Source organism: Leuciscus leuciscus, assembly GCF_965113295.1.
Source record: "Leuciscus leuciscus genome assembly, chromosome: 5".
Lineage (NCBI taxonomy): Eukaryota > Metazoa > Chordata > Actinopteri > Cypriniformes > Leuciscidae > Leuciscus > Leuciscus leuciscus.
The window spans coordinates 25425390-25449484 of NC_138729.1; the positions used below are offsets into that span (position 1 = coordinate 25425390).

Consider the following 24095-nt stretch of genomic DNA (forward strand, 5'->3'; position numbering starts at 1 on the left):
ACTGTCATTCACAGCTTTTATTCTCTAATTTATTTTAATGGACCGGAAGCACTTGATAGTTTGTATTCCGATCATGTTCCCTGAACTCATTCCTGCTGCACATTAGAGACCTCATTGGTATTTCGTCCTAAATGTGTAGATGAACACTTTATAATTTAGCATCTCTCATACTTGCATGTTTGTGGTATAATGCCGTCAGTGGCTACGAATCACGTCCTCTCTGTGAAATGCTGATTTTTCCCTAAGCCTGTTTGGGAACTTCACAAGCACTTTTTTGACTTGAACTAAACATGAACTATTGAAATCAATTTCAATAGTTCATGTTTAATGTGAAAGTTTCATTCTTACATCTACTATATCTATAATACAAGATGTTGTTAGTTTTAATAAATTTTGAAGCATAAATGTAGTTCCCAGAAGTAAAAAGCTAAAGGTAGGCTATAAACGAACTACACCACAGTCCCACGACTTCAACGTCACCATCACTAAGCTTCAGACAACTCTTTTCAGTTTTTATCTAAAAAACATTTTCCCTCAAAGTTTGAGTTAGAATGGTTTAAGAGCACAATTGTAAGCATAACGAGGCTGTAAAAGTGAACTGAGTTTACCTGTTCAGTCTGATGATGCTTAATGTCCTTGACAGCCTCATTTAGCTACTTGTTAGCAACCGCATTTTTTAAAGCATGTAACAGCTTAAAAAAATCACGAGTGGGGTAATACTGATGTATTTTATGTCGTATAATAAAACGTCAATAATCAGAAAAAAGATCCGCACACGAAAATTGGCCGAAAAGCTCACATGATTTTGTTGTCCTGAAGTCACAAATAAAGTGCAAAAGTGCAAAAAAAAAATGCAAGGTTCGCCCTTTAGTAGAATAAAACGTGAAAGTAATTTGAGCTTGTGTTCACCACAGACCTTATTTAATCCATTTAAACAAAAACCCATTGAATTTGAGACGATTGAAACGTAAGTGCTAAAATGCTAACTCGTTTCCGCGTTTTGGCCTACAAATTTACATCATACCTGCACCACTCTATTAAGTAATAGATTGATGCGCATGTCTGTGTGAAGACTTTTCACAAGACAAAAGAGAAAGTTCCGCCACTGGTTGGCAACGAACACTCAGTATGATTAAAAAAAATAACACATTCCAGTGCCAGATCGCCTCTTATTTAACACAAATGAACATCAACTGGTTATGTTTCATTTGCATTAGGTATATCCGTGCAGATGTTTCAAAAAAGGGGTGCAGCAAAAAGTGGTGGGGAAACTCGCAAGTGATGCCTTTGCTCCCTTGTCATTGTAGCTCTGAATGTATACCAGTACATGTGCAATCGATAGCACCTCCGGTATTACATGAATTCTTGTTCCTAGGAGTGTGTAACTGTTTGTTTTTTTGGGGCTCTGAAAACTGTGTATATACAGCATGTCAAACATTACCTTGTTTCCATTTGATTATAGTTGTTATCTATCTATCAAGCTTATCAATTATGTTGTTTTCCTTCTTCCCTACAGAGGACGCAACAATGCCAAAGGACCTTCCACTGCAGTGAGTTGTAACTTTTCTTTCAGTTTCTTTCACTTATTCATAGCATTGATTTTCTAAATCGACAAAAAATGTCTAAATCAAGCTAAAATTTGCTCCGCAAGCATTAAAGTCCTCAGTTGAACTCAATATCAGAACATTGAACACTGCTCAGACAATTATGTTAGAGGACCAGAACTGTAATACAGTTTAAATATAAGTATTGTCTATGTCTCCTTACCTCTTTAAGGTGGCATTCAGTGGAGTTTATGCAAACATGAGGATGGTTCATGTTTTGACCTCAGTTGTGGTGAGTTCAAATGCAGTTATTTGTAAAGTTATAAAAATGCTTGTTTGTGCAGTTGTTATAATTTTTTCTGTTTTTTTAATTTATCAGCCTCTTTACCAAAATTAAACCAATTCAGTCATACTGAAATTTGTTTTGTGCTTCACCACTCAACAGGGAAACAAATGTGAACTTAAGGTTAAAAATGGCCTGATCTACGAAGGAGTTTTTAAAACCTACGGCCCAGAGGTGAGGAGGAGACTTTCTATGGCTCTAAACTCAAGTGTTTAATCACTTGTGTAGCAATTTTTTTTTACTGTACTTTTATGCACATTTGGCATTTGTCCCTCTTTTTAAATTGTGTTGGTGTCTTCATCTGTAGTGTGATATTGTCCTGGATGCTGCTCACAGGAAGAGTGTTGAACCTAATGTGGGCCCTCGCCGTGAGGATATTGTGGAAAGTATCATCTTCAAATCCTCAGATGTAGTGGTAGTTCATTTCAAAGATGTGGACCTCAACTATGCCAAGAAAGGTGAGAACTGTGTCAAATGAATGTTTGTCCCTGCTTCTTTAGTGGTTACTTTACAGGTGTAATATACTGTAGATAGATAGGTAAAAAAAAAGTAAAAGGTGTAGGAACTGCCAGTGCAATTCATCAGTGAACACAAATAGCAGGAAAACTAACCAGTTTACTGACATAAAAACTAGTGATGCACCGAAATGAAAATTCTGGGCCGAAACCGAAAATTTAGGATGCACTTGGCCGAAAACCGAAACTGAAGCCGAAAATGGCTTCTTTTAAAAACTTATACTACATATATATATATATATATATATATATATATATATATATATATATATATATATATATTATTTATATTTATATTTATATTTAAATTGCTTGAATTTAATGGATATGAAATGAAAAAACATAAAATATTTTTAACAATAAATATAAATAATAATACCAAATAATATTATTCTTCAAGTTTTATGTTCCATCAAATAAAATAGTTTTTTAAAAGTTGTGCAAAAAAAATCCACAATTTTGGAGATTTTTGCAGAACAAATGTTACATATTGCAACTTTGGTGTCCTCTCGTATAGGGCTGTCACTTTTGTGAAAAAATCCTGTTCGATTTTTGAGACACAAGTGTTCATTGAATCGTTAGTAAATTGCCTATATTTGGCGTTCATCCGTTTTCAACACCAAATATAGGCAAATCCATGGACAACTAAACAGGCATTAGGACGAACGTAAAGAGGGCGCTTGAGACGTGCACAAGTCAGCAATGTGGACTGCCATAACATCAATGAAAAACATTACTGAAGGCTACATATTATGCACTATATTATGCAGAAATAGGCTGTGTGTGTGTGTCAGAACAGAGTCCTGCACGGGTCCATTTTTGGAGACCCGCCCCCGCCCGTACCCGCAAAGTTCAGCACCAGATCCGACCCGTCACCCGTGATAATATCAAAATTAAATCCGCACCCGCCCAGACCCGTTAATATTTGGCCCGTTACCCGACCCGTGCCCGCGATAAACCACACAGGTGACGCGTTCATGTAACATAAGGGTGCGCTGCCAATAACGCACCTAAAAGCTGTCACAAAGAACTGGGAAAAGTAATGATTATTAATAGGCCTGTCAAATATATCAATGACACATTTCAATTGTTTATTAATAAGCATGTGTTTTCTGTGTCAAAGATGACGATGCTGACTCGCGATCTTCACAGTAGTGAACGCGCCAGAAAGAAATGCACATTTCATACGGATTATAAGCAGAGAACAGTCTGTTTTCATTCGTTTTGAATTGTTTTGTTTAAAAGTACACATTTCATGCTTTCTATTTCTCAGGTCTGTGAGGCAAGTAGCTTATGCGATGAGTTTCGGTTCATTTAAGAGACGATCAGTTCACGCGCGGGCGCCTCCGGCCGTGTCCTGATTATATTGCCTGCCTGCTATATTTACTTATTTATTAAATCCATGAATTTGGTAGATGAAACATTGATTAAAATGAAGATACAATTAATACAAAACGAAATTCACTTTAAAGTCATGTCTGCCCACTCCATTTGTCTCACGATATTCGGGATCATCTTATCTTATTCATGCTTTTCACTTTTCATATAATCAACATGAAATAAAAAAAAAAAGTATATTATTTTATTTAAACATGAATATGAAACTAAATCGTTTTTTAATGACTGGGCTACAACACATAGGCATATTAGCCTACAGTACAGAGAAATTTAATGTCGCAACTTGGTCGGACTAAAAGGGGAGAAAAAAATTAAATTGTGTCGGTCCTAAACTGACAGGGTCGGTCGGGTTACGGCAAACAAGAATATTTTTAAGGATGGCCTGACTAAAACACATATTTGCGTATGTGTAATGCTGGTAATTTAGACATACAAAATATTGCACATATTTTTCATCCGCTACCCGCCCGCCCGCGGGTACCCGACCCGTTGCAGGACTCTGTGTCAGAACCTGCAGTTGCTGTGTGACGCGCGTTCGCTGCAGGCGTATCGTGACGAGCTGGACGCACTCCGAGAGAAGACCGTTAAAATCGATTCCCTATTTTCGTTTTCGAAACTTGGGTTGGTTGGTCCGATCGATTGTGCAATAAGTGACAGCCCTCTGACATGCTTAATCTTTGATAGGCAGACGCGTGATAACAGCTCGACCGTGAGTGCTCTTGCGCACGGATGGGAGGGGCGGGTGACATTCATTTTCGGTTTACGTTTTCGTCTGGTTTTTTTATTTCGGCCCGAAACCGATAATGCCATTTTCGGCCGAATATTTTCGGCGGCCGAAATTTCGGTGCACCCCTAATAAAAACAAACATCTTAATTTAGACATGTCAAAGTGTGCTTTGACTTGAAAATATGTTGTTAAATATGTTGCATAAGTTGCCATCAACCATTAGAAAAGATTTTTCAAGATGTAAAGTCAAGACTCTACTAAAACTAGAGCCATCCATTGTGTTTTCTGCAGAAGGAGTGCGTGGCTACGTTTACATGCACAACTTTTGTTGCAATCGGACTGAATTCATTCTGATTGATAAATCCGAACGTAGTGTTTTCATGAACGCTAAACGTGATCGGGTTGATGTGCACGCTTATATGTCACAAGCTTCAAAGCAGAATAGATTTTTTGACATGCGCACACTGCACGAATATATAGTTTCCTGCTGTTTGCGCATAACCATTCTCCTACATTGGTTCTTTATTTGTTTTAAACTGCAGGCTTAATATTTATCCATTTCTGGTCATAATTGGATACAATGAGCATATGAACTGTTGTGCCGTGCTGCTTATATTTATAATGATTTAAAAATGAAATTATTTTTTTCATGTTGGTTTTACTATTTTGCAAATGTAAATTAATGTCCCTATTTTAAAAACAGAGCCTTAGGTAACAAAAAATAAAAAGGTAAAAAAAGTATGGCAGACATTTAGGCCAAAGTGGCGAAGATAAAAATCTTTAATTAATTCATTTGTTATTAAAAATTAAGAACAAAGATACACATTACATATACACAACTTAATATACAAATGAAATAAACAGTGCTTTATTTTTTCAGCTACAGTAGGTGTATTTAGCATTGAAGAAAGTAATTAAATGAACAAATATGAAAATAAAACACAACATAGACTTAGTTATTATACATTGATTCTTATTAAAGCTACATTTAAAGTTCTCAGTCAAGAGCAGTGAGTGATTTCTTCTTTGTGTTTTGTTGTTTTATTAAAGGTACACTGTGTAGTTTAAGTATTTTATTAGCTAAAATCAATGTCTTTATTCATAAATATGTCCTCATTGGTGTAAAATTATCGGACTTATCCTCGTAAGCGAAGAATTTCTTATCTTTTCTTTACATTGGACGGGTAAGTCCATGGAGGCTTCCATGTCGTTCCGCCATTTTGAAAAACTATAATAGCAGAGAGGGACAAAAAGCACTAGCCTACCTCAACGCGTTTGCACAACGCGTTTTCGTTCAGTGCCAGTGTCACGTGACTGAAACCACCTGAAACGGACAAGGAGATCAGTGAGAGGCGCTTGTCACTGCCCCGGCAAATTTGAAAGGCTGCACTGCACGGTACTTCATAATGCAGGATCATACTTATGCCGAGCCACCGGAGAAGGAATCCTTGTCGCCAAAAAAGCAAAATAACGAACCTCATCACCCGAAAGAAAACTCGATGAAGTGCTATTGGAAGACATGTTGTCATAGCTTCTTGGTACATAATGGCTACCGTAGTTGCAACACGCATTTGAAAAAGCGAGGCGCTAGAGAGCACTATTCGTTTGAATGCAAAATACAATTTCACCGCTAGATGGGTACCGCTAGATTCCTACACAGTGTACCTTTAACATTAAAGGGATAGTTCTCCCAACATTTTTAATTGTCACTCTCTCAAGTTGTTTTAAACCCGAATAAATGTCTTTCTTCTGTTGAAAATAAAAGTTATTTGGAAGAATGTGGGTACCAAACAGGTGATGTACCCCAGTTACTTCCATAGTATTTTTCTTTCCTACTTTGGAAGTCAGTGGGGACCAGCAACTGTTTGGTTAGCCACATTCTTCAAAATATCTTCTTTTGTGTTCAGCACAAGAAAGAAAATAATACAGGTTTGAAACAACATTAGAGTGAGTAAATAATGACAGAATTTTTATTTTTGGGTCAACTATCCCTGCAAGGACAAGCGGCAACATGTTTCCTATTAGGCTACTGTCTCTTTAAGACCAGCACGCGATGCGTCTAATATACACGCATTTGACAAGCAGATTTTCTCTCAATTTTCTCTGTTTGCTTTCACTTAAGACATAATCAACTTTATGTAAACCTTGTGTGTATTTTACAGTATTAGCGCAATAAGACTCGAAAGATAACTTAGTCCAGTAACCAGGCGCTGTTAGCCAGGCTTTTAGTGCATGTGCTACGCGTACTCACTCAGAAAAGCACATGTTAGAACAGCTAATCAGCACGCGAATGAAATGTTTAACCGGCAAGGCTTTAAAGCACATGCAAATAATGAAATTTTGTGAACTGCAGTGTCCCGTTCCTCTGCGTTAACATTTGATGTGAATATACGTCGCGTTGTTCAGTATGTTGAGACGAAGGCGCCAGAACTGTAACTGATTGAATGCACGATACTACGATATTTCTTCAAAAGCAGATCGTGGAGACATTTTAATCGTGATATCGCACACTCCTACATGCGCAGTCCTTTCAGTTTCAGTTTTCAATCCGATCAAGTGTTTACATGTTCTCTCGATCTGATTAGAAAAGGAATAAACCACCACTTTCAATCCGACCGAAATTTAATTCGGATCGAGCTCAATCCGATTGATTAAGGTGTTCACATAAAGGCTTTCCAGTCCGATTGAGCCGTCAATCCGATAACTAACTGATTATTTGGTTGCATGTAAACGTGGGGAGGGGCATTTTTACTGCGTGATAAATATAAGCAGCACGGCAAAACGGTTAATAATGCTCATTGTCTCCAAATCATGACCAGAGACGAATAAATTTTACATCTGCTGTTTAAAGGTTGTATCAGCGATTTCAGGCCCAAAAAACCCAAAATAAATAGTGTTCCAACCAATCACCGACAGGGGGCGGGTGTGGTGAGGTTTTGCGCTCGTGCACGGCTGCATGCGAAGTCAGAGTCACGAGCGCAAAACCTCACAACACCCGCCCCCTGTCGGTGATTGGCTGGTTATTTTCAATAAAAACCATATTATAGATGCGTCATCAGATTTAAGATGAACCGCGGTGCAAGTGCGTGGCGGTTAGATTTTTTTTTACCAAGAACTGTTACACCCCTAGTTTACCTATGCCTGTATTTGCAATTCAGTTTTTTTCCCCAGATCTGATTTTGTTACACATGTGTAGACAAACATATTGAATCAGATATTAGATACTCGCATTGGACTTTTTTGGTTCTAAATCTGATACATATTCATTATTTTGTCATCATATCCATTTCTCCTTATTTCTCAATTTTATGTGATTAATGTTTACTGTAAGTGAATATTGTTATATTTGTAAATGTCCAAACAAAGTAATTCTGCAGTGAAAAGATGTCTAGCCATCAGACACATTATTACATTGAGTTTTTTTATTTAAACGTTAGAAAATGAACATAAATCAGTACACAAATAAATGAATTCCCCATAAATCTCTCATTGACTCATATACGTTTTGTGATATAATGTACATAATTGTACATCATGTAAAAAAACATGAATGAGTATTATTTCAGGAAATGACTGTGCAGAAAGAATAAGACCATCTTAGCTTATTCATAATGACCATATATACAGGGATATACTAGAACAATCAACTTAATCTGTGATGTGGTCAGTGTTACACAATCAGATCTGTGAGCCTTGCAGTGTAAATGCAGACCACCAGAAACATCATAATGGACAGTGCCTGCAGTAGACCTGCCATTATGTTTTGTTTACAGAGTTCGAAATGTGTTGTAATGAGATGGGATGACATTTTGATGGATCAAAGACATGGCAAACCACTCGTTATAAAATATTTATAATGCTGCTGCTACATACTGCTTTCAGCAATACAAAACACACTTATGAAATTATCATTCCAGACATACTTGACATATTGGATATAGAATAACCTCATAAGGCATGAAATCAATTGTTTTTATCCTTTTGGTGACAACAGCATTTGCAGTTTGCATTGAAGTGTGTATATTTAATGTCTCCACTGCTCCTTTCAGTCAATCCAATCCCTTTCAGCCTGTCTCTTTCACTGTAGCTGCTGAAATGCATTAGTTGAATCTCTTCAATGACTTTCACAAACTGACCCCTTCTTTATTCTGTCTTTTTCTCTTAAATGGACGTAGTCTCATCAGATGCAGGTAATACAACTCATCCATTTCTTTTACCAGTGTATTTTTATGCAAAAAAAATTTATGCTTTTTTTAGTTGCTTGTGGCGTTCTTTGAGTAGGTGAATAGTGCAAGACTTGCTGGCATTTTGACACAGAAATGCTTTTATTTGTTATTATAATCTTGCTTGATCAGGGATTATGCTGGGTCAAACTAGAAATTATTTTACTAATTAATAACACCCCTATTTTAAGTACCTAAAAGGCACATTTAACAGATCAATTAGTGGTAGCTTTTACAGAAGGTTTGTGTTCTACAATACTTCACCTCAGTAAGCATTAGGAAAATTGTGCAATGTTATAATAACTTAAGCTACTAGATTTCGATTTTGAATCGCGTGAAGATAAAATATCATTCACCATACCAAAAGCCAAACAAGCAACGGACAAGTGCTGAACCCCCTCAAAGCTGGCTGCAAGTAGCTACTGTAACATTTTGACTGTCATTGCATCATGAACCTGATGATGTCATATTAGAGGCCTGTTTCATTTCATGAGCACCACAGTATTGCTTTATCTAAATAAATCTTGGTGTGAGATCATAATTCTTCAGGTTGTGATTTAGTTTTGATCCAGCATGCTTTTTCTCCTCTTCCTTTAAAAAAAAACTAATTTATTGAAATCAACATTAACAAAGTTAAATTCAATGCAAGGCCAGTTTAACAGCTATAAGCAAAAGCTGGCATGAAAACTACTTTATCAATTATTTGAAACTACAGATTGAAATGGGTCTGTGTATGTTTTAATCATTTTATTTCCTATCTGGAATGGAATAGTGAGAAATGAAAAGACTGCTGGTCTATTTGTTTTTTTTGTTTACTTTAACAAACGGAAAATTAGATTTAGACTCAATTTCTCATTTTTCTTTTGGTTTACAAATCGGCTTTGAGATTTTATTCGCATATGTGGGTGGCGCTGAAAGCCCCTTAAATCTGATTGGTCAAACCGGGTTGTCTTCAGTATGGCCTTAATTCTGTCAGTTGAAATAAGTCTCCTACCAAATGCCATTTTAATAAGCATTTGTCACCACACGAACCACCACTCGTTGACATTTGAAACAGATATAAGTTGCTGCTGGGCATATAATAAAGGGCAGCTTTGCCTCTAATTTACGACACTTGAATAGTCGCAAGCAATACAGTATGCTGACACAGAGTTTGGTGTATTCTTTTTTATTTCTATATTTAAAAGCAACATAAATCATACAGCTTGTAAATCATGCTAAGTGATGTTTTCTGTTGTTGTTGTTGTTGTAGGGTAAGGGGATAGAATATACAGTTTGTACAGTAAAAAAATCATTGTCTTTGGAAAGCCCCCATAAAACGTGTGTGTGTGACACACCTGAATAAATAATTGTGTAAAATAGATAGAAATAAAGTTAAAAAGTATGATTGTAAGCATTGTGTACTCAGTTTACATGAAAAGAATGAGATAGAATAAATAATTGAATCTGTGAACATGTAGGCTACTTAATACCCGACAAAATTAGCATGGTTGGAGAGTAACTGTATTATAGGCCTTAAATCGATACACAAATATGAATTATGAATAGGAACTGTACTGTTAAAGTTGAATACATTTGACTAGAAGGCTAGAATACCTTGTAAATGGTTGGTTATAAAATAAAACGTTGTTAATTGATTTAGGATTAGAAATACAATCCAATAAAAATAGCAATATATGAATTGTGATCTGAGGAGAGTTTCTGCAGTGGTTCAAATCAAAAGTGTTAAACAAATAATCCAAAATTAATTGTATCATATTGCTTTGTGTCATTTAACCAAATGCATTAACCTACAAATTATATTGAACAGATTCGATCATATGTAGAATATAATTTTAAACCAACCCTCTTAACACTGTAAATTAAAGGAGCCGGATGTAAGATTGTGGCCAAAACTGGTACTGCAATCACTTTCAAATGACTGTAGAGCGGTGTATCCCCTCCCCCTCCCCCTGACTCGAGGTTGCCAGATAGGCTGCAGGATCCAGCAGGAACGTTGGCTGCTACGTAGCTGTAACTAGAGCAGAGCTGGCAACCCCGATGCCGAAACACTACTGACTTCGTGATTGGTAGATAGCCGGAGGGTGGAGCTTCAGGCCAAAACACAAGATGACAACATCAACATCAGTTGAGGGCTGCAACTTCACTTTTTAAATGACAATATCCTGGCCGGACTACTGTTGTCAGTGATATAAGTGTTTGAAATGAACATGATTTCTTAATGTCTAGTGACATATCAGGGCCATTTTATGATTAATTGAAATACATTTCTTACATACAGCTCCTTTAAGAAAACAGCACTTTTTAAAGTTACTATTGTTACATGCTTAATTGGTTAATGTTCATCTGAGGCTTGTTAATTTATTTCAAGGTATTGTTTAGTCCCACTGCTTTATGCATTTAATGTTTGTCCAGCAAAGCCCTGGTTAATATTTTCTAACTACTAAAGTACTTTCGGTAACACTTTAGTTTAAAAAGCAGATATTAATGCCTTATTCTGTATGATTATATCCTACATTCCTTAATCCTACCCAATACATAAACTTAACAACTACCTTACTCACTACTAATAAGTAGTAATTAGGAGTTTGAGACAAAAGTCGTAATTAATAGTTAGTTAATAGTGAGAATTGGACCCTAAACTAAAGCATGACCATACTTTCTTACTCTTTTTTTTATTTTTTTATTTTTTTATGAGCTCTGTATTTAAAGATGTACTAGGTATTGATAAATTACATTAAATTATTGTGAAGGGCCTATATCATGGGTGTCCTGCTCCTGGAGGGTCAATATCCGGCAAAGTTTTGCTCCAACCCTATAAACACACCTGAACCAGCTTAGCAAGGTCTTCAGGATTACTAGAAATATCCAGGCTACAATCTCTGAAGAAAATGGTACAAAAGCTGTCACTGGGATGCAACCCTTTAAAAATGTTTTAATATGTATAATTTAGGTACTTTACAGTATTATGTACACTTTTGGTACCAATATGTACCTTTTAAGGTACTATTTAGGTGTACCTTTTGAAAGAGTACCACCCCAGTGACAGCGTTTGTACCTTTTTTCTGAGAATGCATTGTGTTGGAATATAGGCTGGAGCTGAACTGCCAGACATTGGCCCTCCAGAAGCAGGATTGGACACTTCTGGCTTATGTTAATGTTGTTAAATCTATAAATGAATCTGCACAGCTTGATGTCTGCAGAAAGATGTGTAGGTCAGTCAATACAATAGAAAATGTAATATGCAAAACGTTATTTATTGTATCTTTACAACAATGCATGCAACCAAAACTGAACTTGATTTGAGAACTATAATGTTATAACTCCAAAACACATCCACAATGGAGAACAAATACAAACACGCACATATAACACTCAACACCATGTTCAGGTTTGACTGTAATATTTTGACATAATTGCAAAAAAATTATACTTCAGTATAAAAATGCTAAACTTCGACAAAGAGTCATTTTTATTATAATATTAATTTTATAATAGTCTAAACACAAATCTAAATGAAAATTTGTGAAAAGATGAATGCCTATGAAGAAATTGAGCCCAAATCTTATTTTTTAATTTTTTTAAACTAAACCAGAAAATATATTTTTTTAAATAGACAAGCCATCTTTTCATTTCTCGTTATTCCATTCCAAAGAGGAAATGAAATGCTAAAAATGTACACGGACCGAAATGCATGGTGTGATGCCACAGTTTGTTTAATAAACCCACACATGTTGATTCTTTCCTAATTCTTTTGTGTTACTGTGTTTCCTCTTGAGTTCTCTGTGACCCTTAACCTCTTTCCTAATTATTTTGTGTTACTGTGTTTCCTCTTGAGTTCTCTGTGACCCTTAACCTCTGACTTACTCAAGTGAAGGTCATGTTCTCAGGGATCTCACTTTCTAATTAGCGTTCCTGTTGAATTAATCAAGTTCATTTTATAGTTTTAAGGTGCGGTCACATTTGCTTTCTGTTGGTCAATGCGTCTAATCAACTTGAACCCACATGAAAATTCTTCGCCCTCGTGCAAAATTTCCTATTGTTTGGATTCCTTGAAATGACTGTATTTTGACTGTGAAACTCTGCACACGACGGGAAATGTGACTGCACCTTTTTTAATAAACTATTAATAAACTATTAGCAATGATGGAAATATAAACAGGAAACTTTGTTTCCTGTCTGCTTTGGTTATTGGTACAAGATCTTAATTCTTCAATAATAAATTGAACATGATGTCAGAAGAATAAATACAGCTCCATCTTTTTTCTGATAACATGGCCTTTAAAATGTTTTTGTAATTTGGTGAGCTCAGATACAATATAGTTGTATTATTTTTATATATGAGATCCTCGCCCTTGCACCACCATTTGTGACCATCTATGCCGGGTTCAAACTACACAATATTGTCTATTATGATAATCACTCTGTCAGATTATGTGATGTTGACTCCTAAATTCTTGTGTACAAGAAATGTGTGTGATGTCATCAAGAAGGCGGAACTAGCGACTGACTTCCGTAAACAAGAGCGTAAACAAACAGTCTACTGAAGCGTCGTGCTGGCATCATAAAGGCAGGAGTATTGTTGTCGTAGCTCCACAAACTTCGTTTCGGCATGTTTGAAAGCTGTGTTCAGAAGAGCCTTTGTGCTCCTATTGGTCAATGGCACAGATGTGACGGAACCTGTCGTGGAGGGCAAAAAAAAAAAAAGTTAGTCTTTCTGTCGGGACCTTGTGAAGCGTCAGTTGTCGTCCACGGTGTTACACTATACGGTATAAAACGATTGATTATTGTGTCCCGACACCCATTGTCGTTTAAGAATCACCATAAATACGCTACGTCAAATGGATTGTGCCAAAATCTGGCTAATGTCGTGTAGTCTGAACCCGGCATTTGAAATCATCACTTGGTTTCCACTTCATTGTCACCCATATCTCACATTTTATGTCTCTTTCATAATCATTTGTGTGCTTTTGCATCACCATGATACACGTTATTTGAATCCTGTTGCTTATTTTGTGTGTTGGTGAAGATAACTTCACTGACAGTGCGGTAAGTGCCCGTCTGAATGGAGAGCACAAAGAGAAGGATCTGGAACCCTGGGATGGAGGGGAGCAGCACATCTCGGGCAGCATGGAATCTCTTGACACTGATCTGGTGAGATGTCAAACAAATCAGGCTTGACATAATGTAATAAATTGCAGTTGGATCATTGTAGAAGTATCATAATCAGTAACGTTTAGATGTTTAAAACAATAGCCACTTGAGGTCACACTTAACTGTGAATTTTTTTTTTTTTTTTTTTCTGCGGTTACGAGAGGTATGGTGCGAAACTGTAATCACATTTTTGAAACTGTCTCCCTCTCAGTCAAATGGTTGGGATCCTGATGAGATGTTTAAATACAATGAGGAGACATACGGTGTGAAGTCCACCTATGACAGCAGCCTGTCATCATACACGTAAGTCATCTCATCTGTGTTTTAAATTACCTCTGATGAATATCTTGTTTTGTTTAAATACTGGATATGTGCTGTCTCTTAGTCTGTTTTTTCCTTTTGTTTCCAGGGTTCCCTTGGAGCGAGACAACTCTGAGGAGTTCCTCAAGCGCGAGGCTCGTGCGTCTCAGCTGGCGGAGGAGATCGAAGCCAGTGCCACCTACAAGGCCCGGGTGGCCTTGGAGAATGACGACCGCTCAGAGGAAGAGAAATATACTGCTGTGGTTCGTGGAGAGAGGGAGCTTCACAGCCTCAATAGGTGAAGCTTGAACTAGTTACTGCTGCTGTATGGATGTTTAGATCAGGAGATGTTTGTGCTCCAGTGTATTTCTTTCGATGAACAAATAAAAAGGAGATTCATAATAGTAGAGGGTTTTTTTTCATGCTTGTCTTACTCTAAATTATACTAAGAGCAAGAAAAAGCAATTTCATAAGTGTATAAAAGCATATTTTATTATACTCGTATTACTAGTTTCACTCATATTACCATGAATAACTATGAATGAAAAAAAGTGCAATGCAAAATATGGCAGAATAAGTCCTGCCTTATTATTAAATGAACCAATCGTGCACTCGAACAGGAATTTTGCATTTGGACTAAATATTTCCCAACATGCAAATTTCACATTAAGTGAATGGATAGTGGACCTTTTTACCTACGAAATGATGCTGAAATTCCACTAATGTGATCACAACCATTACAACTACTACAACAATTGTATTAGTTGGCACTACATTGTTTTGGTCAGAACTGAATTCAGTTAGATAAGTATTGCTAATTTTTTATTTATTTTTTAAATCCAGAGTTTTCCTCTTTATTTTGTTTACTTAAACAGAGAGAACAAATACATTCCCCCTAGTCAGAGGAACCGAGAACCAGGGATGTCATGGGGAGCTGGTCGTCAAAATTCACCCAGACTGGTTCAGTGTAGCCCTGGGCCACCCACACCCAGATCTGGATCTCACGACTACAACACAATGGATCAGCGTGTGGTCAATGGAGGTACAAGATGATTTGTGATGATTTGTGTTGGGTATCCATGTCGTCTAAAATAGTTAGTAACTAGTGTAATGATGCTTCAAACGATCAAATTTGGTAATGTATGTAAACAAACTGTATGTTTATTGGTTATGCAGCTTTGAATCCATAAATTATAATTAGTGGAGTTACTAGCGCAGCAAGCACTGTGCTTATATTCTCTGGCTGGATCTTTGATAGACGTCTCAAAGTTTCCCCTGTTATCACTTTCAACTGGATCATTCCTTATTAGTCCATTAAAACAGTACTCAAAATTTCCACTTAAAATACTAGAAATTATAATGAGCAAAAATAAATAAAAAAATCCCCTTTGCTTTCAATGGTATCTATTAATCCATTGTTCTCTCCTCAACTAACAGTCGATCTTTCAAATCATCTCTCTGGCTTTTAGTCCTTTCATGATAAAAGGATTCGGGCAAGGGAGTACTTTAGGCCAAGACTGTTGCTGTTCCAAGAGAATCTGATTGATCTTTCCAATGTTCTTTCTTTGAAGTCCCGGTGCCTTACTGTTTTCGGTTTCACTGCCTCAGAATTAACCAAAGATATCTCAAAATGTCATTTGTTACTTTTCGTCCTTGTTCTTTGGTGTCTTGTCATTCTTGCTCAATACTTTTCCATCTCCTCTCTCTACCTTTCCTCCTGGCTAGTTTCGGTCATCATATCTAAAATTCTCAATCTATAAGGCCTTCAGACTTTTCTATTTTCCTATTCAATTTACATGGTCATTTGTTTTCCCTCCCCCTCTCTCTCAGTCAAATGTAGTTTTTCTTTCCTCTCATTTCGGCTCATTTCATCTCTGTCAGGTGCACACCCTTGGCCCTCACGCTGCCCATCTCCCTCCTCTCGCCCTCCATCCCGTTACCAGTCAGGCCCCACCAACTCTCTCCCGCCCCGGGCGGCCACGCCCACCCGGCCTCCCTCCAGACCCCCATCCAGGCCCTCTCGGCCCCTGTCTCACCCCTCTGCTCATGGCTCTTCAGGGCCCCTGTCCACCATGCCCAAACGCCTGTCCTCAGAAGGTACCAGAAATTCCAGACTGAGCAGCCATTTTGTTGTGGCACCACTGCTCAGGTTCACGTTTTGCAATCAGAATGCCTGAATTACGGCTGTCACTAACAGCTGTGGGACTTTCCTGGTGTTTAATAAAACGACTCACTTCTTCTCTTGTTCCATTTTCTATTGCTATCCCTCTTTCTGTGCATGATTGAAGTGAATTTGGGACATGTTTCACCCACTCATTTTCTGCGGTGTAAGGATTGGCATTGTATTTTGGCCATGGGGACACCACTAACAATGCCCAAGTGTTTCTTTCCATGTCTGACATTGGCTCGACATTGTATTCTCATACATCAAATGAGAAACTGTCACAGCCTCTTCAGTTCAAATGTATATCAGGTAGATTGAGTAGAATTAACTTTTCATGAGGACAGAGCCTTACACATGACATGCAGAAGATATTGTGGCCACAAATAAAGAATTCATTCCCATAACTTATGAATTTGTTCCCACAATGTATTCATTTGTTCCCTTGTTTTAGTTAAAACATGCCCACATTGTACTAATTTGATTTTAATTTCAATCGTGGCCACATTTTACTAATTCATTCCCTAATTTTCATGGCCACTTTGTTCTAATCCGTTCTTTCATTTTAGTTCAGTTGTGGGAATGAATTCTTAATATTTGGTCAGTATCTTTTTTTTGTCTTCTGCTTGTCATTCTGCTCTGTACATGACAAAGCTACTGAAGGGTAAAACTACAACATTTTCTGGTACCATGTGTTGTAGTGTATCCAGTACATATTGAAATCACAAATAGTTGGCATAGTTATTTCCCCTCAGTGTTTGCTTCACATTTGATACTTTGAATGTCACAGTTCACAGCATCTGCTTTTGGAGAGAGCTACACACTACACATTGATAAGAGATGCACTAAAGGGTGTTTGTCTCTTCTTTCAGAACTCACTCATCTCTATGTTTGTGAATGCAGGTCCTCCAAGAATGTCTCCCAAGTCACAGCGAACTCCGAGACCTCATAGAATGGCCCCTTGTCGAAGTGGTGGTGGTCCTCCGCCTGATTATATGTCTCCAGGTGGACCGTTGGAGGTTTCTGCTCCCCCTCTTGCTCGCAACAGCCCTTCTGGGGGAACCTGGTCATCTGTTGTCAGTGGTGGTAAGTAGGGTTGGGAATCGTAAGAAATTTTCCGGTTCCTATTTAAATTTTTTTTTTATTAAAACAAATAATAAAAAATTGTAGTAAGGGAAAAGGGCAATTCCACGCAAAACTGTCACATCCATAACACCAACTAAATACCATGGCATTGTGTTGGCGTTATGGATGTGACAGTTTTGCGTGGAATTGCCCAAAAATGCACAATCCTTTTTGTGTTTGTTTCTTATACTTGTCAAATGAGTTTAACAGACTTGTTGGTAATGTCAACAAATTCAACAACATATTATTTGGCAATTTTTGCAAAAAATATTTATTTCTCAGAAGGAAAATAAACATTTCTGCATTTTCTAGGAGAATTTGGGACCTCTCCTAGCTTATTGTATCTCCAGCAGTGGAGAATACCCTCTCAGAAGGGGTAGAATATGCTTGAACACAAATGTAAGATCCAGACAGGTGAAACAGGATATTTTTAAAATCGGTTTGAATGATTGATTCATAAAGACTTCACTTGTTTCATTACTGGATGAATCAGCGCTCTAGCGGATAATAAAACAGAACGGCATGCGTCTTGCGGAAGAACACTGTAGCTGGAGCTACTTCTCTCTGTTTATGTCTATGACGAGTCACGCAGGTACTGGGCTTCTCCGCAGCGGTGCTGACCTGACCAGTGTAAAGTAGTCAGAGTATAAATGCTTATTACAGGCTTACCATAGTTATTCAGGATAAGACAAAAACACGGTTTGAAAAAAGGTGCGATGTACTCGATGTAAATCGCTATTAAAGGAAAAGCTCCCAGCACTTCACCCACACATTGCACCAGAACCGTTTTCGGAATGAAACTTAGGAATTTTGCTAAAACACTAACTGTTCTGTCTCTAGTGGTAAGCCTAGATTTTAAATCTGTACCCATATTTCAGTTTCAGTAGAAAACACTTCAATGCGCACTAATTTTTTTCCCCACTTTTCTTAGCGCACAGACCTCGTTCACCTCGACAGAATAGCATTGGCGGAGGTGCTCCGAGCTCCTCCTGCTTGTCTTCCCCACAGGCTGGTACAGTGCCAGTAGACTCTATGACCGCTTCCACAACGGCGACTTCTCCCACAGCAGCTAACCCGGCCACCAACCTGGAAGCATCTCCTATAGAAGAGGGTTAGGACGTCCCTTACACAATATGGGGCATTTGTGCTATTCATTTCTTCTGTACCAGATCTTACAACAGCCCTTTTTTCCATTTCTTTTTCTTCTATAGCCAAAGAATCAAGAGTACTAGAGACAAGACAAAATTCTCCTAATGCCAACAAAGAGAATGTGAAGCCTATTGAAGCTTCTGCAAGCATCAGATCCATCGGCAAGGGTGTGTACCTTTGGAGATGTCATTTATCATATGCAGCCAGCCGTTTTTTATCTGAATTTTGAAGCTTTTGCTAAAGCTGCATGTGAATTTTGCTGTGTTGACATAAAGCATGTAGAAAGCAGAAATTCCAAGTTGTCAGTATGAATTAAGGATTTGGCTTCTAAGAATTAATTTTCTTTCTCAAAATTGCTGATACTGTAAATAGAGTGAGAAATGACTTTTTCAGTTTATCAAACTGAAACTAAAATCAAACACAAACTGCAATACAAGTATAGGCTCGGCATATGCATTAAAGCTGTCACAATATCAGATTTTCACTACACAAATTCACAATAATGACATTGTGACATCTATAGAAATTACGAAAAATAAGTAATGTTATCAGTCACATTCCTCGTTTAACTGTACAAAAGCGTACAAAATTCTCGGGCCAGCAGCATTTGTCCAAATTTCAATCATAACCATTGTATTTCATCAGAAACGATCTGAAAACAGGGCTTTAAGTGTAAAATACCGAACTTGTCCTTTAAGGTGCAATACCACCATCTGCGCGTCAGCCAGATAGTTACTGCCACTGGATTATTTATTATATAATTATTATATAACACAATATCAATTCATTTGAAAAAATATTTCAGAGTCAGACATTTTAGTACCAGTATATCGCGACACCATTACATCAAACATATCTTAGTGAAAAATCTAATCTAATTGTGAATTATTTGTAATAAGTGTGCCTTCTAAAATTATTCTTTCACTTTTTGATCTTCCTAGGGCCTCTCAGCATGGCTCCAGATCACAGGAAACAAATAGATAATTTAATAAAATTCAGTGAAGATTTTAGGGTAAGTTTTATTTCTCTCCCATTATATGTGTTTCAGCAACTGTACTTCAGTTTATTGAATCCCTTCATCATTTATAGTTGCAGTCTAGCTCAAATTCAGATGCAGTTTTTGATCCCATGGTGAACAAGACTTCAAGGGACCTTGGAGTAAAGCCAAATGATCAAGCAGCTGAGAAGAGCACAGCAGATTCAACAGGACCCAAAGTCTCCATGGAGTCCGGCGTTAATGAAGAAGCCTCCACTTCTGTGAGCGTCGCCCTAGCAGGAAGTAAATCTGGTACCCCTTTACTCTCTCCTTCCTCTGCTGTACCAGAGCAGAAACGAGGGCCTGATGTGACATCTCAGGGCGTCCAGACCACCTCGCCTCTGGCCAACACTGCTGCAAAAGATAAGGATGAGAAGGAGGAGAAGAATGACCCTGTAGCAGAGTGAGTCAGCAGAAGAAAATGAAATGGCTGTAGCATTGGCAGTGTGAATCACTGACAGAATTCATTCTCAAAATGATAAATTATTTTTATCAAAAGTATAAAGAGGCTTAAAAGAGTCTTTCTCAGCAACATGATGCATGCCAGTAATAGATTGTGTTGCTCATTCCCCTGAGAAATGTTCTTGTAGTATAGTAAATAAAACCATGTTGATTTATTGTTTATGCACTTTTTAGGAGTGTTAGAAAATCTACTCTCAATCCCAATGCCAAGGAGTTCAACCCAAGGGTTTTTTGCTCCCCTGTAAGTAAATCGGTTCTTTGTTTTGTCATTAAATGAACTGAAATCAACATATTCTCAAAAAATATTTTATTTTTTTCTGAGACAAAATATATTGTACCTTAAAGTTAGGTCATTTTGACAAACTATAGATAGAATGTTCTTGTTCATACATTTCTTTTTAACTGTTTCCTCAGCCTAAACCAGCAACAACCCCCACTCTGACCCGGCCTCAGGGTCAACCCAGCCCTTCCATCGTAGTACAGCAGCCCCCTGCCGTCTATGGCCAGACCATGTTCCAGATGTACCCTCTGACCCCTGTGAGCCCTGGCGTTCAGGTGAGCTCCATTATATGAACCCCTCTTGTCAGTTTAATCTAATTCGTTCTGTGTATGGAAGACTACGTTTGTACTAAAACATCAAAAAGACATTTGTTTTTATTTTCATATTTTCATTCATGTGCCAAGATCATTGATGTCCTGATTGTGTTCATACTTCAGCCATCCCTCCTTTACTTTCATTTGTCAGTTGCATTTGCAAAGTATCTGCATGTATAACCCATCAGATGATTGCTCAATTGATGATTATGACATGATTGCAGTTTTAATTTAATTCAGTTAGAAGGGCCAGTAATGGCCTGTTCATTCTAAGTTTGGTTTAAATAAATGGTATGAAAGTTTTAGAATTCATAGGTCCATAGGTGTGCACTGGTTTATTTTACAATATTGTGCAAAAATGTGGACTTTGTGTGAACAGACCTTAAGGTCCAAACATGATAAAGTACAGATGGTTTTACTGGTAGCATGCTGTAAACCTTTGGAAGGAGCTCATGGTTCATCATCAGCCCAAAAAGTTGCACTACACTGATGTATGATAATATATTTACTAATTTAAAAAATTTTCTACTGACCAAAATAAAAGCTTTACTTTTTTGAATATATTATGGTGTAGAGTGGAAAACCCAAAAGCAATGGTTCAGTCGTTCATTTTCCTTTGTAGCCTCTCTTAAAAATACGTTGATTCATCTTTAGTTACTTACATGTTCTAGAAAACTAATCTTATACTGAAAAAAGCAAGTGATAATCACACTAAAGGCTGGTTCTTTTTGTTTCTTTTCCCTCTTTCCTCTCTCTCCATTAGAAAAGCATTATCTGGAAGGTTTGTGCAATTCTACGCTTTTTTTTCTACTGAAAACGTGTATGAGATTTTTGCCTGCATAACTGACCAGCAGATGTTGGTTTGCTCGTTTCTTACTGCTGATCAGTTATTATTATTATACCATGGTCTGTCTGAATTCTCTATTCTCATTGGCTGGAAGGTGTGCAATAAAACCGTTTAATGCACCGGTGGTTCCAAGTCAGTTGAATCACCGTTCTATATAAATGCGCTTCTTTCATTGAAGCACACAGACGCATACATCATTCACATTGTTTACATTGAACCAAACAAACAAACGTCACTCGGAGATCGCGCTGCACACACAGAAAGATTCAGGAGCACAGAAACTTGACAACACTGCTCTGTGACTTTCATTAATAAAATAGATTTGCTACTGAATCGCTACATTATATTTCTCAGCACTGAGGGGGTTACATCGCTGGTTTTGAAATAATTAAACTCACAGCTTCGTTGTTAATAGAGAGAGACACTGAACAGACAGGAAATTCACACACGCATCTAGGAGAGAGAGCGCTATATAATGATTTCAAATAAATCCTATTATTCATTTATTGTAATAAATTTAATCTTACAAACTATTTTATCTCTGTATCTGATTCAAAGCGGGCAGAATGCTAGATCTAACGAGTCGTAACTGACGGAAATAAGCGTAATTTTTACCATTCCGGTCAAATATTGCACTGCAAACATCAATAACAGTTTTAAGTTGTCAATGCTGGCAAATGACCATGGTATAAGCAGGATAATCCACGGCTAGCTGAACTATTTGATATTAAACGATTTGAATGCGCTCCACGGAGGCTTCGCGTCGGGTGGTTCTTTGCCGCAACGTTAAGCATTAAAAAAATGTAATGCACAGCTAGCCATGGATTATCTGTTACTTATTAAAATTTCCATACTCTTGTCAATTTTTTTTTTTTTTACTCTCATTACATTTTTAGCTTACCTTGTCAACTAAGATTTTTCAGTACTCTGAATGAGCAGGTTTTTTTTGTTCTTTTTTGCTTTAAAATTGTAATAACATTTTACATTTACCTTATTTTATTTTTTATTTTTTTGGTTCTGTTAGAGCATTGAAGCTTTGTTTGCATGAACCCTTGACCAGAACAGGAAAAAGCCAGAATGTTGTGTGGATTTATGTCAGTCTTTTTTCAAAAGCATTGATGTGTGGATATCTCATTGTTTTTAAACAACCCATCAGCAGTAGAGGACAACAATTTTCTGGGTCTTTGAGAAATTGAGGATGAGGGGTTCAACATTGATCTAATGTGTACAAATAGCTTTTTCCTGTTGGCGCTTTGAGACAAGAAGAGAAAGTGCTAAAAGTAAATTACAGAAGTGATCAACAGAATATGATACATGATAGTATTAATATGCATCAAGCAAGTGTTTTTCAAGACTGTGAACTAAGTAAAAACTCAGAACATGTATGTAATTCTGCATCTCAAGTTCTGCTCCTCATCTTTTAGCCTCCAACCATGTACCATGTTCAGGTTCCTCATATGGCCATGAACCAGAACAAGCCCTACAGACCAGGTAAAGGTGAGAATGCTTATTTCTCAGTGTGCATGCTTTTTAAAGCTGCTTTCAAATGTTAGTTAAGGCTGTTTTGCATCCTCTAGTCATGAGCTTTTTCAATGTGAGGGAATTACACTATATATTCTTGTGTATTGATTTTGTAGATTGTTTGCCGGTCTGTGCATTTAGGAAATACGATCTGTGTAAAATAGTTTATTTTTCATGATGTCCTCTCAATCTCTAATGATTTAAGGCAAAATGCCCTTTTCATTCTCTCTTCTTTTGCTGTATCTGCTTGTAGTACCGAACATGCCACAACAAAGGCCAGACCAGCATCACCCACCTGGCACATCTACAATGATGCATCCAGCTACAGCTGCCGGGCCGCCCATCGTGGCACAGAACCCAGCCTACTCCACCCAATACTTCACTTGTAGCCCCCAGCAGTTTGCTAGTCAACCTCTGGTACAACAGATGCCCCACTACCAGTCCCAGGTACAGTGACTTTAGAAATCTAATTTCTAACGAGGAATTACTAAAGCAGAGTAGTAAAAGATGAACACAGCCAATACATTTTTATTTTTTTTATAAAAAAAAGAGTAACCCTTTGTCTGAATATGCTTTCTTCCCTACCAACCTCTTTACTAGTAGGCAGTACATGAAATTAGTATGTTCAAATTTCTACTATAAAACTATGAGTGAAAAGTTCCTGAATGGCGGAATACCTCCATTGAGTTTCTGAATTTTGCATCCAATGGACACTTTACGATTCAATATGGCTACGTAGGAGGAGTTGTGAATGGCAGTGATATAACTGGTGCTTTAGGTCACATGACAAAGCCAACATGATGGATGTAGTACGCCCGGATTTCATTCATACTACATAGACTGTACTTTTTTACTGTTTGCTGAAAAGATACCAACAAACAACGGTGGGAAGTGTAGGAATCTTTGATTCTTTTGCTTAAAACATTGTTGTGGTTTGTTTGGATACTCTGAATGTCATTAAAATCTTTTTTATGATTGAGTGATGTCATTGAATTG

The 24095-nt window shown here is 37.4% G+C and overlaps 1 protein-coding gene across 12 annotated transcripts in view; it reads left to right on the forward strand.

Annotated features, from left to right (window-relative positions):
* atxn2 (ataxin 2) overlaps positions 1 to 24095 on the forward strand; it is a 30783-nt gene that overhangs the window by 1926 nt on the left and 4762 nt on the right. For 3 of the 12 annotated variants that reach the window (XM_082168967.1, XM_082168977.1, XM_082168975.1), the window contains exons 2-21: positions 1517 to 1550; positions 1777 to 1836; positions 1990 to 2061; positions 2195 to 2345; positions 8703 to 8717; positions 13780 to 13904; positions 14116 to 14207; positions 14314 to 14502; positions 15080 to 15246; positions 16086 to 16301; positions 17269 to 17451; positions 18422 to 18601; positions 18702 to 18806; positions 19581 to 19651; positions 19729 to 20078; positions 20312 to 20378; positions 20552 to 20692; positions 21495 to 21512; positions 23003 to 23075; positions 23353 to 23546. In XM_082168967.1, coding sequence (XP_082025093.1) covers positions 1517 to 1550; positions 1777 to 1836; positions 1990 to 2061; positions 2195 to 2345; positions 8703 to 8717; positions 13780 to 13904; positions 14116 to 14207; positions 14314 to 14502; positions 15080 to 15246; positions 16086 to 16301; positions 17269 to 17451; positions 18422 to 18601; positions 18702 to 18806; positions 19581 to 19651; positions 19729 to 20078; positions 20312 to 20378; positions 20552 to 20692; positions 21495 to 21512; positions 23003 to 23075; positions 23353 to 23546 — 2503 coding nt within the window. Of the gene's footprint in view, positions 1 to 1516; positions 1551 to 1776; positions 1837 to 1989; positions 2062 to 2194; positions 2346 to 7552; positions 10608 to 11031; positions 13905 to 14115; positions 14208 to 14313; positions 14503 to 15079; positions 15247 to 16085; positions 16302 to 17268; positions 17452 to 18421; positions 18602 to 18701; positions 18807 to 19580; positions 19652 to 19728; positions 20079 to 20311; positions 20379 to 20551; positions 20693 to 21494; positions 21513 to 23002; positions 23076 to 23352; positions 23547 to 24095 lie in introns of those variants that run through there. The other 9 variants (XM_082168973.1, XM_082168978.1, XM_082168971.1 and 6 more) reach the window with 8 other exon arrangements.